The sequence below is a fragment of the Taudactylus pleione genome, unplaced genomic scaffold (assembly GCF_031769625.1).
Source record: "Taudactylus pleione unplaced genomic scaffold, aTauple2 ptg000290l, whole genome shotgun sequence".
NCBI classification, from domain to species: Eukaryota; Metazoa; Chordata; class Amphibia; order Anura; family Myobatrachidae; genus Taudactylus; species Taudactylus pleione.
The window spans coordinates 893,663-909,153 of NW_028284692.1; the positions used below are offsets into that span (position 1 = coordinate 893,663).

General features: G+C 45.6%; 1 protein-coding gene across 1 annotated transcript in view; it reads left to right on the plus strand.

The window, feature by feature from the left end:
• QRICH2 (glutamine rich 2) overlaps positions 1–15,491 on the plus strand; it is a 119,704-nt gene that overhangs the window by 36,532 nt on the left and 67,681 nt on the right. Inside the window, exons 5-6 of the mRNA XM_088482743.1 lie at positions 8,318–8,390; positions 12,234–12,322. Coding sequence (XP_088338869.1) covers positions 8,318–8,390; positions 12,234–12,322 — 162 coding nt within the window. The remainder of the gene's footprint in view (positions 1–8,317; positions 8,391–12,233; positions 12,323–15,491) is intronic.

Here is a 15,491-nt window from a genome sequence, read left to right on the forward strand (position 1 = left end):
GCAACAACAGGTCGCCGTCTAGGAAACCCGCCAGGCCTTAGCGGAAAACAGCCGGGCCTTAGCGGAAAACAGCCAGGCCATAAAAGAGGTGGTACAGCACCTGGTCGCCCAGCCCAGAGATGTTACCACTGGTCCTCCCACCACCACTCACTCCATACGAGCCAGTCACTTCCTCCAAAAGATGACTTCGAGCGATGATGTGGAGGCCTACCTCGCCGCATTTGAAAGAACAGCCGAAAGGGAGAGTTGGCCCAAGGAGCAGTGGGCAAGTCTGGTGGCACCTTTTTTGTCTGGGGAGCCACAAAAAGCATATTTCGACTTATGCCTGGCTGATGCCAAGGACTATAAAAAACTAAAACAGGAGATCCTAACTCACTTGGGAGTCACCACCTTTGTTCGTTCCCAACGGGTCCACCGCTGGGAGTTCCATATGGACAAGCCTCCTCGTTCACAGATGCATGACCTCGTCCATCTGTCCTCAAAATGGCTACAGCCCGAGACGCTGACGGGACCACAGATCGTGGAAAGGGTCGTGATGGTCCGGTACCTGCGATCATTACCTGTGACTCTGCGCAAGTGGGTGAGCCATGCAGACCCTAAGTCCGCGGACCAGTTGGTCGAGCTGGTGGAGAGGTATGTGGCGGCTGAGGAGCTGATGAGTATGCCCCACCGAGCCCCGATGGCGCACCGGCGAACTCCCAGAGACACTGGTAAGACTGTTCCAGGGGAGAAGGGTGCTGGGAGGTGGGATGTACCTAAGACTGAGGGTGTAGAACCTGGAGACAGGCCTGCCAGGCCAGGAAGGTTCTTGCCCTGTAAACGACTAGACATTAATATGATTCAGTGTTTCCGGTGTGGTGACTTCGGCCATATTTCCGCTAATTGTTCACTTACAACTGAACCTATGCAATGTGATACTGCTCATGTCTACCGCAGGGGGTCTTTCTTTGCACAGACAGCCTGTACGGCTGACCGGCAGGCTGAGACTGATAAGCACATGTGTGTACTCACTGTAGATGGCAACCGAGTAGAGGCACTGTTAGACTCTGGTAGCTTGGTGACACTTATAAAAGCTGAGCTGGTGAACCCCTTGAGGCGTAAGGGGAAAACTGTTGGTGTGACCTGCATACATGGGGATACTCGATATTATGTTACTGCCGAGGTGAACATCGAGACACCATGTGGTTCTTCTATAGTTTCTGTGGGTTTGGTGCATGGTCTGATGTACGATGCAATATTGGGGAGAGACTTTGCTCACTTCTGGAAGTTGTGGGAAAGCCGTTTTGTTCCAGAAGTGAACAACCCCGATCCATTTGAGAAGGTTGTCGATGTAGTGGAGGAGGGAGTTTCTTCTGAGTCAGAGTTATTCCCTTTTTCTACTATGATTGGCGAACTAGAGAATGCGGAGCGTGACGGTGGCCCGCCAACTGATGTGCCTCCCATTGAGGTGGGAAGTGTTGTTGGGCCAGTGGATCGTCTGCCTGATTTAGAGGTCAGAAGAGAGGTCTTTGCCGTGGAGCAGTTGAATGACCCTACTTTGGTAAAAGCCAGGGAGAATGTAAAAGTAGTTGATGGTAAACCCATAGACCCTGATAGTCCTTTGTCCTATCCCCACATGGCAATGTGTCAGGATTTGTTATATCAGGTGACTAAGAAGAGGGAAGACGTTGTGGAACAACTAATAGTTCCCAAAGCCTACAGAAGAACAGTGTTGTATCTGGCCCATGGTCATATAACGGCAGGCCATCTAGGGGTAGAGAAAACCACTGAGCGAATAATGCAGAGGTTTTTCTGGCCCAGGCTTCATAAAGAGGTATCTGACTTTTGCGCATCCTGCCCTGAGTGTCAGTATCATGCTCCCAGGCCACATTTTAAGGGTCCACTAGTTCCAGTGCCTATTATAGAGGTGCCAATAATAAGACAGCACCTGGAACCGGCTCAACAGGCACGGCAGAGGGTATACAACCGCAATGCTAGGTTACGCAGCTTTGCTCCAGTAAATCCAGGACCCCTAGTTCCCGAAGTGACAGTGGCAAAAACCCTGTCGGCAATTCAACAACGAGAGGTCAAGGAGTTTCTGGTCAGAAATAGGGTGCTGTTCTCTGACGTACCTGGGAAAACCTTGGTCGTTAAACATGACATCATCACTGACCCAGGGGTTAAAGTTAATCTAAAGCCCTATAGGTTACCAGAAGCACCAAGAGCATCGGTGTCGAAAGAAATTAAAAATATGCTAGAGTTAGGGGTTATTGAAGAATCACATAGTGAATGGTCAAGTCCCATTGTGTTGATTCCAAAGCCCGACGGGAGTGTGCGTTTCTGCAATGACTTCCGAAAGTTGAACAGTGTTTCAAAATTCGATGCCTACCCGATGCCAAGAGTGGATGAACTGATTGAGAGACTAGGGACGGCAAGGTATTTAACCACTCTTGACCTAACCAAAGGGTATTGGCAAGTACCGTTAACCGAGAGCGCCAAACAAAAGACAGCTTTTTCAGCACCAGAGGGCTTGTTTCAGTACAAGATGTTGCCCTTTGGGCTACATGGGGCACCTGCTACCTTCCAAAGAATGATGGACAGGATTCTAAGGCCCCATAGACGGTATGCGGCTGCTTATCTGGATGACGTGGTCATTCATAGTCCTGATTGGCAGTCTCACTTACCCAGGGTACAAGCAGTTTTGGACTCCATCTATAAGGCAGGTTTGACAGCCAACCCAAAAAAGTGTTGTCTAGGCATGGAGGAAGTAAAATATCTGGGATACACCATTGGCAGAGGCCTGATAAAGCCTCAGCTCAATAAAGTTGATGCCATACAAAACTGGCCACGGCCTCTGAATAAGAAGCAGGTGAGAGCCTTCTTGGGAATTACGGGGTACTACAGGAGGTTTATACCCAACTTTGCCACCATGGCAGTCCCACTGACTGACCTGACCAAAGGCAAACAAAAAGTCATGGTAGAATGGAGTCCTGAGGCAGAGAAAGCTTTTCAGGAGTTGAAAGTAGCGTTGTGTTCCCAACCAGTCCTGATGACTCCTAATTTTGAAAGGGAATTCATAGTACAAACCGATGCATCAGAAGTAGGTATAGGAGCGGTCCTGTCCCAGAACAAGGAGGGTGAGGAACACCCTATTTTCTATCTAAGCAGAAAGTTGAATGTACATGAGAGAAACTATGCCACAGTGGAGAAGGAGGCGTTGGCCATAAAGTGGGCATTAGAGGCTCTCAGGTACTACTTGGTTGGAAGAAAGGTCAAATTGATCACTGACCATGCCCCTTTGAAGTGGATGTCCGAAAATAAGGACAGTAATGCGAGAATTATGAGATGTTCTTGGCGTTACAAACTTTTAAATTTTCAGTGGAACACAGGCCAGGAAGCCAGCTGGCCAATGCTGACGCGTTGTCACGCGTTCATTGATTGGGGGCTTCAGTTGTTCCGCCCCACAGGTCAAAACAAAGGGGGGGGATATGTGATAGGATCACTGGTAAAGTGGTCTGTGGCAGGTACATTTGTCTCATATTCCTGTCTTATGTGTTTTAAACCCCCAGAAGAAAGTCTGCAGTGTAGCAGGCTTGAGTTTCAGCTTTTTGAAAAGCCGGTTTGGGACCTGGGGGTTGTGGGTGAGAGGAGAGGGAGGGCTCCACCCACGGCCACTCCAGGTTTTGGTTCTCGCAGCCTGGTAACAGGCTTGTTCGGGTTTCCACCTCAGAGTGGCCAATATAAGCCTAATGTGTTTAGCGCTGAGTGTCTCACCTGGGAGAGCAGACAGGGAGTTTGCTCAGAGACACTTGAAAACCTAACTGTAAGTGCTGTGCTGTGCCTTTGTTGCTGGCGAGGGCATTAGGCCCTGCCAGGTTCTGGTAGTGAGGGAACTACCTGTGAAGTTAGTGCCCCGACAGGGCTAGGATTTATGTTTATGTTTTCTTTATGTTGTTTCTGAGATTGTACGATAAAGACTGGCGCCGACCAGCTTGTACTTGCATCCAGTCTGGCGTACTGTTTCCCAGCTGCTGTGTGTGAAAGGAAGGAGTCCTCTACCCAGGAGAGGGACCCCCTTACCTAACTGTGTCACAGTATATACCTATATTTGTTATAATAATGTCCACAATATCTGTAAAGAAAATGACTAAATCTTTAGGTGAGCAGAATAATAAGGTGCTCAAATACACCTTACATGCACAAATAAATTAGCTAATTTAATTTCAATAGAACTTAAACTGCCCTCCCCTCTGAGAATATGCCACTGTTAGAAACATCTGCAACTGGATTGAGACATGACAGTAGTAATCACCGGGTACCTTCGGCACAGCCTCCTGGGTGTGTGCTAAACATCCATGTTGTACCCCGGCCGTGAGATATGCAGGTTACCTTATCTGATGAGGGTGTGAAGAACTGAGCCTCCGTCATGAGCTCTGTAATAAATGGTGCTCTAGCCAATCAGCTCTCAGCTGTCATTTTTCAAACAGATGACAGTTAGGAGCTGATTGGCTGCAGCACCATTATCACACACAATGAGTATTATCACTCATTGCATATGATAAAACTCGTTGATAAATGGGCCCCTAAATATGTATATTCATCAGCATGCAGAGTGGTATGCAACTCTGAGGACAGATCGCTCCTATGCGTAGCTGTCGTCATTATCAGTGTGCACTTGCACAAGCCTTGATGCAAAAGATCTGTGTGACAAAATATATTATACATTTATGCATACACACAACTCTATATGGGCCACATTTCTGTCAACACATCCTCTCTGAACTTTAGCCTATATGAGAACACCCCATTATAGCCCAGTTAAGCCGGGTACACACTGGAGTGATATTGGCCCGATATGTCCTTTCTGGCCGAATCGGACCAACATATCGGTCATTTCATTCAGTGTGTAAAGTTAGTCTGAGTGCTCCCTCAGTTATCCAACAGGACAATATGCAGCGGCGTGCAAGGTAATGAAGGACAAACGAGAGATCATTCCATCCATCATTACAATGTTCTGGTGTGTACCGGAGATACGTTATGTCAGCCCATCGACTACCATAACGTCCGGGTACACATCGATCCAAGGTGTACCCAGCTTTACACCTACACAGTCACAAGTGAAGATGTGCATGATATGCCTGTGACTCTACATCAATTTCAGTTATGAACGCTCGGTGCCAGACATGCAGCGTTACATAATGATAGTTTCTGCCGCTGTGGAGAGGTTCTTCTTAAGACGCGTATCCACTAGATGAGAAAAATGAGCGATTGAACAATTACGACATCGTAATCGTTCAGTCGCTCATTAATCGTTCATTAATCATGCAGTAAAATGTCGAAACCGACCAGGGATGCGCATTCCCGCTTTTCATTTGTCATCACCTGAACATGCAGGCTAACCTGTCAACATCGACAGGTTGTGCATGTACGGTGAATAGGGAGGGTGCCTGCACTGAGCAACATATTGTTCAGTGTGGGCACATTATCCACTGCACAGGATGATGAACGATTGCATGATTACAATGTTGTACTCGTACAGTCATTCTACTCTCGTGTAGTGGATACGCACCTTTAGAAGCTGGATTTAACTGAGCAGGTGGTAACTGTAGTATTCTGTTCCATGTTAGTATGGGCTCATATGCTAACATTGCATAAATACAGAGTCATACATATCCTGAGATGTGTACATCTCAACATCGGCCCTTAGCTTCGCTTGTGTGAGAACACCCATTCCCACCCCCATTATGCCTTTCCAATTCTGAGTGTGTCTACAGTCCCAGATATGCTTGTGTTCTCTTTCTAATCATGCAGAAACACTATGCAAACTGCTGTAATACTTTCTGCATTAGGCAGGGCTGGGGCAAGGTTTCTTGGCACCCTAGGCATAGCTTCAGCCTAGCACCCCCAACACCCACCCCCCAAACTCTTTTCTTCTCCCCGCTACCCCTCATCCAAACTCCCAGTTCCTCCTCTTTGGTGGTAAGGGTTTAAAGTGCACATGACTGTGCACAGCCGCTTTTAAGGCACGCTCATTTTCTGAGAATGCACAGTGTAAATTTACACAACATACGCTAACCAGGTGTACATTCAACACCACATCAGCACCATATTTCATAATGAATATTAAATTGATCATGAAGCTATGATCCATCCAATATTCAATGCAACTTCTGTAATATTACTATTCCACATGATGTGTGAGCTGCCCCAGAAAGTGTCTGGCTGTATTATGGGCTGAATATACCACAAATGTATATAAATACCTCAGGTCATATGTGTACTTTCAAAGAGGGGGAGAAGGGAAGAGGACGGACACTGCTACCGGCCCGCAATGCTGAACCAGCCAGGCATGTTATACATGAATAGAATGCAGGGGAAAAGTACGGGTGCAGCAGCTGTCTACATAATCAGCTTCTGCTGTCAGTACTAAGTAGCAAAAGGATGTATCTTTCAGAGACTTTTTTAATTCTTGTGCTGGCGACTTCAGTCAACTAACTGCGCCCCTCAGGAGCCGGCGCCCTTAGGCAATTGCCTAAAGCAGCGTAATGGTAACACCGGCCCTGGCGTCAGGCCATGATAGTTTATTGGTTGCTGCTATTAATTGAAATTGTGCACCTATAATATATGCACTGTAGCAAAATGAGCCTATGGGGCTGATTCTGAATTTCACGCAAAGTGGCTGTAGTTGCCGGCAGCCCCTGTAATCCGATTTACTACCTTATGCTAATGCGAGTATATGATCTACTAATGTGCGTGTTCGTGCATGTGCAAGCGGAAACCTATGCCGCACATTGTTTTTATGCTGTCTGCCACATCCATCACCATTAGTATGGGCACCTGCACCGCATATGCACCGAGCTTTTCATGTACACCCACGAGACTCCCATGACACTCCCACAAATCAGGATGGTTGTGTCCGACTGCATCGTCTCTGCCCGTTCACGACCTGAAATGCCCTATTCCACAGGTTCTCAAACTCGGTCCTCAGGACCCCAAACGGTGCATGTTTTCCAGGTCTCCTCACAGAATCACAAGTGAGATATTAGCTCCACCTGTGGATCTTTTAAAATGTGTCAGTGAGTAATGATTACACCTGTGCACCTGCTGTGTGACCTGCAAAACGTGAACTGTGTGGGTTCCTGAGGACCGAGTTTGGGAACTACTGCCCTATTCCATGTTAGTCTCCAAAAGACCCAGAGATGGTATGTCCGGGTGCTATCTGCAGGGGGTGAATGTTGCAATGATTTGCAAAATTCCAGCCTCGCCCCCAACGGTATAATACTGCAAATTGCTGCTGTATGCACCAGGGACGGGGCCATGATGACAACATTCAAGTTGAACTGTATCATCATGGCGCTACCCACTTTGTTGGAAAATGGGCAGGATCCAAGAGAGTTGTCTACTTTCAACAAGTCAGGAGTCTCAAGGAAAGTCTGGGAGTGTAGGCAAGCATAATTTTGTCCATTATTTCCACTTAAGATAGAAGTCAACAATCTGCTTAGGCACAAGCTTATGTAATTTCAATTGAGTTTTCACAATGAACAATAACCTCATTTACCCAGTGTTTCTATAGTACAATGACTGTATCCGTTTGCTCAGAGCATGCATTAAATCTAAATGTAGCACTTATATATAGATTGCATCTCAAAATTGTGTGATATATTATCTCCGTCCACTCAAAAGGCTTAGGGCCTGATTCAGACCCAGTCGCTAGCAAGCGTTCGCTCGTTGCTGGCGATGTTTGCTAATGTGCACATGCATCGCAGTGCACGTGCGTGAACTAGTCCGAGCGATCGGGAAGCGCTCGCTCGCCCGCCCAGCAAAGACAGCCCAGTGGAATGAGTGACAGGAGAGGCCGTTTGTGGGTGGTAACAGGGGCAGGCCAGTAGTAACGGGGGAGTGGAGGTGCGAACGCAGGTGTGCCTGAGTGTTTCAACGCCGTTTCAGAGGCGTGCATAATTAATAGGCAGCGTCATAGTACACGTCACCTGGCTGGTTTTTACACTGAAGTGTTCGCAGTGCTTGCGGTAGGGTAAAGGCAACCACAAGTGCTGCGAATGCTCACGATGGTACCTGATGTACCGATGGTTGTATACACTTCCTGGAGATGACGTGCGCAAGTGGGCGTCTTAAGACAGGCTGGCGGGCGTCTGCATACACAAAGTGATCGCACGCCAAGACATAGTGGGTGTGCTTATGCCTTGCCATGTGATCGCCTGCCTTGCTGAGTGTGTTCCGAATTTGCATACTCTGGAAGCGAGCGTACGCATCTAGCGACCGGGTCTGAATCAGGCCCTTAGAACATAGGCCTAATGGTTTTCTCTTCTTCTCTTAACAGGATTCCAAAACCATTAGTGGGAGAGATAAGCCAGACATTACAGACACTGGACATCCACAAGAAAGTACTACAAGTAAAACTTGTATATATTGTACTACAGCAAACACAATAACATAAAGCTGGATTTATGTAAAGTAGTAAAGTTTCTGAAACTGGTCATTAGCCAACATGAAAACAGTGACCTTATTTTGTTATTGCAACCTGATATCAACTGAATCCAAGTTGAATTGCACATCCCTGGTAATGTAATGGAGAAATGAAATCTAAACCTGTATTTTTGTACACAGTAGTGTGACCTGGGTAACCTTACTGGCAGGACAGCTATAAAGTATTTAATCAGGAATTTATTCAGAAGTCATTTATGAAGCAAAGATTGTGCTACATGCCAGGTCACTAACTAGGATGCAGCAATCTGCCACAGTGACGTAGCCCCTAGCTAGAGTCTGACTCTGCCTTAGCCTGGAAGAAGTTAAATGTGTGTGCAACGCTGGGTGCACACAGGCCGACACATATATATCACGTGTGCTTCGGCCAGAGTGTACAGACGATATGCGTCAGGTGTAAAGCATAGCGTGGTGTGTACGAGTGGTCCGTCGGCCGCTCGTACACTTGCTGCACTGGCCGCTGGTGACTGACATCACAACTGGGCGGGCACATGTAAATGCCCGCCAAGTTGTGACATCAGGCACGACACATCGGGCAGACGATTGTTATGTTTCATCAGCGGGGGTTAGGGGAGGGGGGCTGTGGAACCTATTTTAACAACTTTGCTTCCCCTGATTTGCTGCAGAGTTTGAAAATGTGACAAACAGAGCAGAGAACTATCACTATAAATTTGGAGATTGTTTTAGTGGTGTAGTTCAGTATAAAATACCCATTGTGGCATTATGACATTTGGACTTTTAACACCATTTCCTTTTATTTATTTATTTTGCACATCCCTCATTACAGGTGTATTTTACTAGAATATCATATAGCGCAAGTGTATGGTTTTCTTTTTTTTATTGCTCAGTTTTATTAATTTAGGTTTTCAGATTGTTGAAATGTGATTGTGAATGTGAGCTAACATTTAGTGCTAAAAAACATTCACTATAATTTACATATTTGTAAATCTAGAAAGCAAGTGATGATACAGCTCATACGTGCCAACTCTCCTCTCATTGTCAGAGAGACTCCCTGAAATAGTAGTAACGATACTGGATCAGAATCTCTATACACTCCTTCCTATACCTTCTTATAACCTGCCTATACCTTCTAAGGATGACGCTAACTTGCATACGCAGTCATACAGTAAATAAAGACTTAGGACCTCATTCAGAGGCGGTCGGAGGATGCAAGCGGTTGCTCAGAAACTGGGCGGCCACTTGCATCCTGACCGCCCGCCTCTGTTGCGGTCGTTAGGCTGTGGGTTTACATCCACAGCTCTAACGACCGCTCGGGTGACCATCGCGACCATCGGGGCTTACGATGAGACCCTAGGGTAGGGTCTCACTTGTCATAAGCCCCGGAGAGCTTCTGGCTCTGTCAGAGCCGGAAGCTCTCCACTGACATCACTTGTGATGTCAGTGGGGCCTCCCCCAAACGGTAGGCGTTCCCATGGGTAGCGGGTCTCACACATGCGCACGAGGGAGCCGGCTCCCTCGTGCGAATGCGCACTGCCAAACATCGAGGCGGCCGTGCGGTCGTAGACCTACGGCCGCCTCTGAATAAGGTCCTTAGACCCGGAATCTGTGGTTTCAAAGCACAAGTATTATTCAAGTAAAAGTTCAGACAGTTACACGCAATTGATCCAGACACAATTTAAAAAGGAATTATACAGACCCAAGTACAGTATACATACGCAGCGCTTCCGGTACCAGGTGTTAGGCATCAGCAAGAAACCCCTCGTCTATCAGCATGCAGCACGAAGACTAAAAACCCAGTGTTTGAGCACACATATTTATACCCCCCAGGAATAGACAAAACAATAGAGACGTTTGTTGCTGATGCTATTGGTTCCCAAGGGGGATCCGTCTGTTACGGAGCATTTAACAGGCTGGTTCAAATAGACTCTCCCTGCCTCTAACAGCTGGGGGTCTCTCCCTTCCCGCCCCCTGTATCATCCTAACAGTTAATACATTTTGTTGCTTGAAGTCTCTGCGATCCATAACTCGAGAATGCATGATACGATCTCCCCACCGATAACACCGGAATACTGTGGAAAGAGTACGCATCAGTACGAAACCAAACACGGCTTGTTTAGCATGTATAAAACCTTAGTTATCAAATATCTTTATTTCACAGCGTTTATATTAACTGAACCAACTTAAATCGTATATCTTAAAGCTAATGGAACCTTGTAAGTGAATATGTAATGTGTGGGTGTACGGGGTTTGATATGAAGATGCTAGTTAACTTGGTGCGGATGCATGCGCATTTAGCTACTAAACGGTGTTTTCATTCGGGGTCTTGTGCATTCGCTAATATGCAACTAGTTAACAGCGCTATTATGCGTATTATTGTGTATATGAGAAATGATGGGAGATGCAATCGCATGGTGCTAATAGTATTATCGCCACATGTACTAAAATGTGAGTTTATCTAAAATGGCGCTTAGGCGGCCATTCGCAAAATTGGATCTTGCAATCTCATTTTCAAGATGGCGTCTTGCGGCCAGTCGCAAGATGGCGTCGCCGCGATTCAATTTTAAACTTAACTTGTCTCAGCCAATTACTCAGCTTCGACAGTAGTAATCTCTCTGACTCCCTGAAAAGTCTAGCAATCTCCCTGATTGTGCCTTACCCCCAATCTTGAAGCTGTTATATTAAAAAAAATACAGATATATATATATATATATATATATTCAAATGGGATCATTAGTAGCATTTCCCTGCATTGGTTATAAGGCACAATGATCCCTATGGCTACATGCATTTTCTGAAAAGTGTCAGTGTGATTCCATCAACAAAAAAATCGTATTAACTGCTTTTGGGCTTGTTTACATTTGGATATAAGTTTTTATGATACGCCTCTTAGATGTAGCAATACACGTCCACTTTTCCGCCGCGCTCATAGGTGTTGCTTTCAAAATCTCCAGAAATGCTTTTTCAAAAGTAGGCAAGTATGATACAGCTGTTGCAAAAAAATGGTGCATTTGAAAAATTAATTACTGGGTGAAAATACCACATAGTGGAATATATGCCTGATCACATGTAGGGGGTCTATTCACGATGTTAATTTACGGGGTCCGTTCAGACACCGATAATTAACATTCTAACTCACTGCGGAATCCGTAGCAATTCAGCATTTTCACCTGCTTTTGTAGAAATTAAGTGGTGATGAATAGGCTGCGTAGTCACAGAGGATTGAAAGCAATGAATTACACTGATTATTTGTTTAGCACATTGTTCATTGGTTATATAGACTCCACAGTGGAACTTGTCCACAACCAGCCTTCTGAGGGTCACAGAACAATATTTGATGCTCTGCAATCCACCATAAATTGCAAAGCTGTTTTTTTTTTATTGTTTACAGCAGAGGTTCCCAAACTCGGTCCTCAAGGCACCCTTACAGTCCAGGTTTTAAGGATATTCATGCTTGACCACAGGTGACCTATTTGGTACCTCAGTCTATTTGATTTAACCACCTGTGCTCAACCATGGATATCTCTAAAACCTGTACTGTTGGGGAGCCTTGAGGACTGCTTTTGGGAACCTCTGGTTTACACTTTGGATAGTCTTTTAAGCATTTACAAGCTATTGCTACATCGCATGATCCCCCTCCCCCTCATACACGCACATATACACACACACAACTTTATTCTCTCTGATCTCACAAATATATTTCCCTGTTGTATGTAGCATAAGGCTCAGCATGCATGCCCTGAGCAGCTGGCCAAATACTGATGTTATGTAAAATGTACCCCATCTCCTTCCAGGTGACCACACCAACAATCTTCCTGACCTTCAGGAGAAGGTGAACATCCTGTGTCGAGAGATTGAGGACCTGAAAGAGGAGATAAAACCGGTGAGGGAGTTGTCTCTTTCGCAGCCTCAGCTGATTAATTCTATACCTCTAGCACTCAGCTACTCTTCCTTTATGCAGTCTCTTCTTATTTACCAATCCCATTTTCCTTCTATTTGCTCTATTTGTGAGATTCACTGAATTCCAACCATCCAATTCTGTGATTTACTCACATATTGCTACTTTCAACTGGAACAGTTGCAGAAAGCAGTGGACATGAGAGACAGAGAGTAATTAGTGACCAGAAGTCAGAAACCAGTGAGCTCAATCTGGAGCTAGTTCACCGCAGGTGAGAGAGGAGGCTGGGAGAACGCTATGTATTACCTTGCAGAGAAAGAGTGGAACTAGGGAAGCCATTCTCTGCATCCCATTATTTAGCCACAAAATCCCGGATTTTAATTGCGGGATTGAAGGCACCAATCTCTGGATCAAAGTTAATGCGTTGCTGCATCGTCCTCCGCAGCGGCGCATGCAATTAACTGCAGTCACAGACTGACTGTGCTTACTTGTTCTTCTGGCACCAGCAGCGCTGAGTTCTTTCAGCGACTCAGACGCGTCCTGGGCCAGGACCTGTAAGGTAGGCTGTATTTCCCCTTTGTGCTAGGGACCTGGAAGTGACGTGAGTGAGGGCGGAAGTGCAGTTCCTGCCCATGACAGCCAGCTAAAGAAATACATTGTCGCCACGCTTTGGGCACGGTGGTTATATTCCCCCTCTATGCCCACATGGATGGCAGGGAATGATGCTGGACACTGGCTGATGACGTCAGGGTCCTCTCCGTGAAGGGGATTTAGACATTACCGGACCTGTAATGGTAATGTGGCGCAGTGACGTCATAGGTCACTCAGCCGCACGCCAGTCCAGACTCCAGCCCACACAGTGCACTATGCATGCACAGAGAGATTCTGCAGAGTACAGACAATGAAATTAAGTGGCTGAGGCGGGCGAGGGAGGGACTGGGAGACTGAGCGCCTCTCTTTTCTTCCACTGACTTTCATCTGCTAAAGTGGCTGAGCCTGAGAGTCTGACAGCTAGGAGGTGAGGTCAGAATTATTCTTCAGTGGGTGGCTTGGGGTCAATGAATGTGTTTTATTTTTGTTCCTGCAATGAATGTGTATATTATAATTATTATTATATTCTTTCTTTTATAAATGTGTCTTTCATTGTACAACTCAATCCCGGGATTGAGATTTTTTTCAACCCCGAATCCCGGGATTAAAAAAATGTGGCAGGATTGGCTTCAATAAATGGAACTAAATAGTGAAAATTAAAATAAGCAAAGCAAAACAAAATAATAAAAATCAAAAGATTAGATTAAATAATAGTGAAAGATAAAGGGCGAGATGTAATAGTGTCCGAGTTTGGAAAATGTGCGGATATAGAGCTATACTCGCACATTTTTAGAACTCACCCTATGTACTAGGGTGTGAAAGCATGCAAACTCACATGTTTCTCACACCCCCGAAGCTCGCAATGGCAAAACACGCATCCAGGACACAACGTAGGCAATGTAATAGAATGTGAGTGTTTAACTCGCACACTATTACTGTCTGTAAACTTGAAAAAAAAACAGACCTGCTTCAGGCTAGTGAGTCTAGCCTGAACAGGTCCGAGTTACACAGAAAAATGCACAGATCCATGAGATCCATGCATGCTTCTGTTTGTTAAAAAAAGTAAACATTAAAGAAAAATAAGAAATTACGTGCGTCCCTTCCCCACAAGCAAAACCAGCCCTGGGCTCTGTTGAGCCTGTCCTGGTTCTTAAAATGTAGGGGAAATATGCGTAGGGTTCCCCTGTATTTTAAGAACAAGCACCAGGCTCTGTTGAGCTTGTCCTGGTTTTTAAAATACAGGGGATAAAATGTGTAGGGGTCCCCTGTATTTTAAGAACCAGCACCAGGCTCTGTTGAGCCAGTCCTAGTTGTGGAAATACAGGGGACAAAGTGAGTAGGGGTCCCCGGAATTTCCATAACCTGCACCAGACTCTTTCTAGTGGGGATATAATGCCACAGACAGGGAAACCCTTTCACCGGGTCCCCAGGCCAAAAACATTATACCTGATGCTAATCAGCCCAGACATGGGAACCCTGGGAAAGTGGGGACCCCCCCAATAAAGGGTTTCCTCTCGCCAGGGCACCCCAGGCCTGGGCTGATAGTCTGGAACTATCACCGGCACCCCTGGCCACCAGGTTCCGGATTGATAGTGTGAATGTGTGTTAAAAAATGTAAATAATAACATTGTCTTTTGCTGGAGAAAAGGGGTCCCATCAAGTCTCCCCCACATGCTGGTACTTGGAAAACCACAAGTACCAGCATATGGGGTATTAATAAATAATAAATAAATAATAATAAATATTAAGGGCCCACTGATACCTCTAGTTCACCTGCAAAAGAAATATTATAAAGACAAGACTCACACACCGTGAAGTACAATTTTATTTTTCAGTCTGCTCAGTGCTCCCTAGCATGCAGCCACCCCATCGGACTCCCATAAATGTTATAGCCTCAAACTCAGTTCATAGGCTATTACATTTGCCTAATGGTGAGACAAACATGGACCTTTAAATGTACGAGAAGGTTTGAGTTTGTCTCACACAGAAAACTTGGACCCCGTTACATCTCGTCCAAAGAACGAATGAGGATGGGAAAAAGTACATGAAAGAGTGAGAAGAGTACAGGTAGCTGTAGATGTACATTGGGGAGTTTCACTAAACAAAACTTTGGTTCTTCACCCTCGTGTCTAATATTCATTCCAGTTGCTGTTTTGCAGTGTTATGTACCTCAATTAGAGTAGAGAAAACTATTCCTTAGAGTTGTGTAATTGAAGAATACAGATTATTTGATGTGAATGTCCCATTCTGTCACCAAGTGCTAACAATCAAGACATAGAGAAGGGACAGGAGGATCTGCTTGAGAAGCAGAAGCAGGGAAAAGCCAGTATGGAGCAGTCAGTAGCTGATGAATCCCTTCACCTACAGGTCAGAACATTGCTACAAACAATGGACACAAGGTGGCGATCTACACCCACTGAGTTGATGAGTTTTCACTAATTGTGTGTGTTGTCTGCATATGGCGTACAACAGAAAGCATTCTATCTACTGTATGAGTGTTTTAAATCAGAATTTCAAATATCATTTTAACACATTCTCTCCCAGAGCCAACAGATAACACACT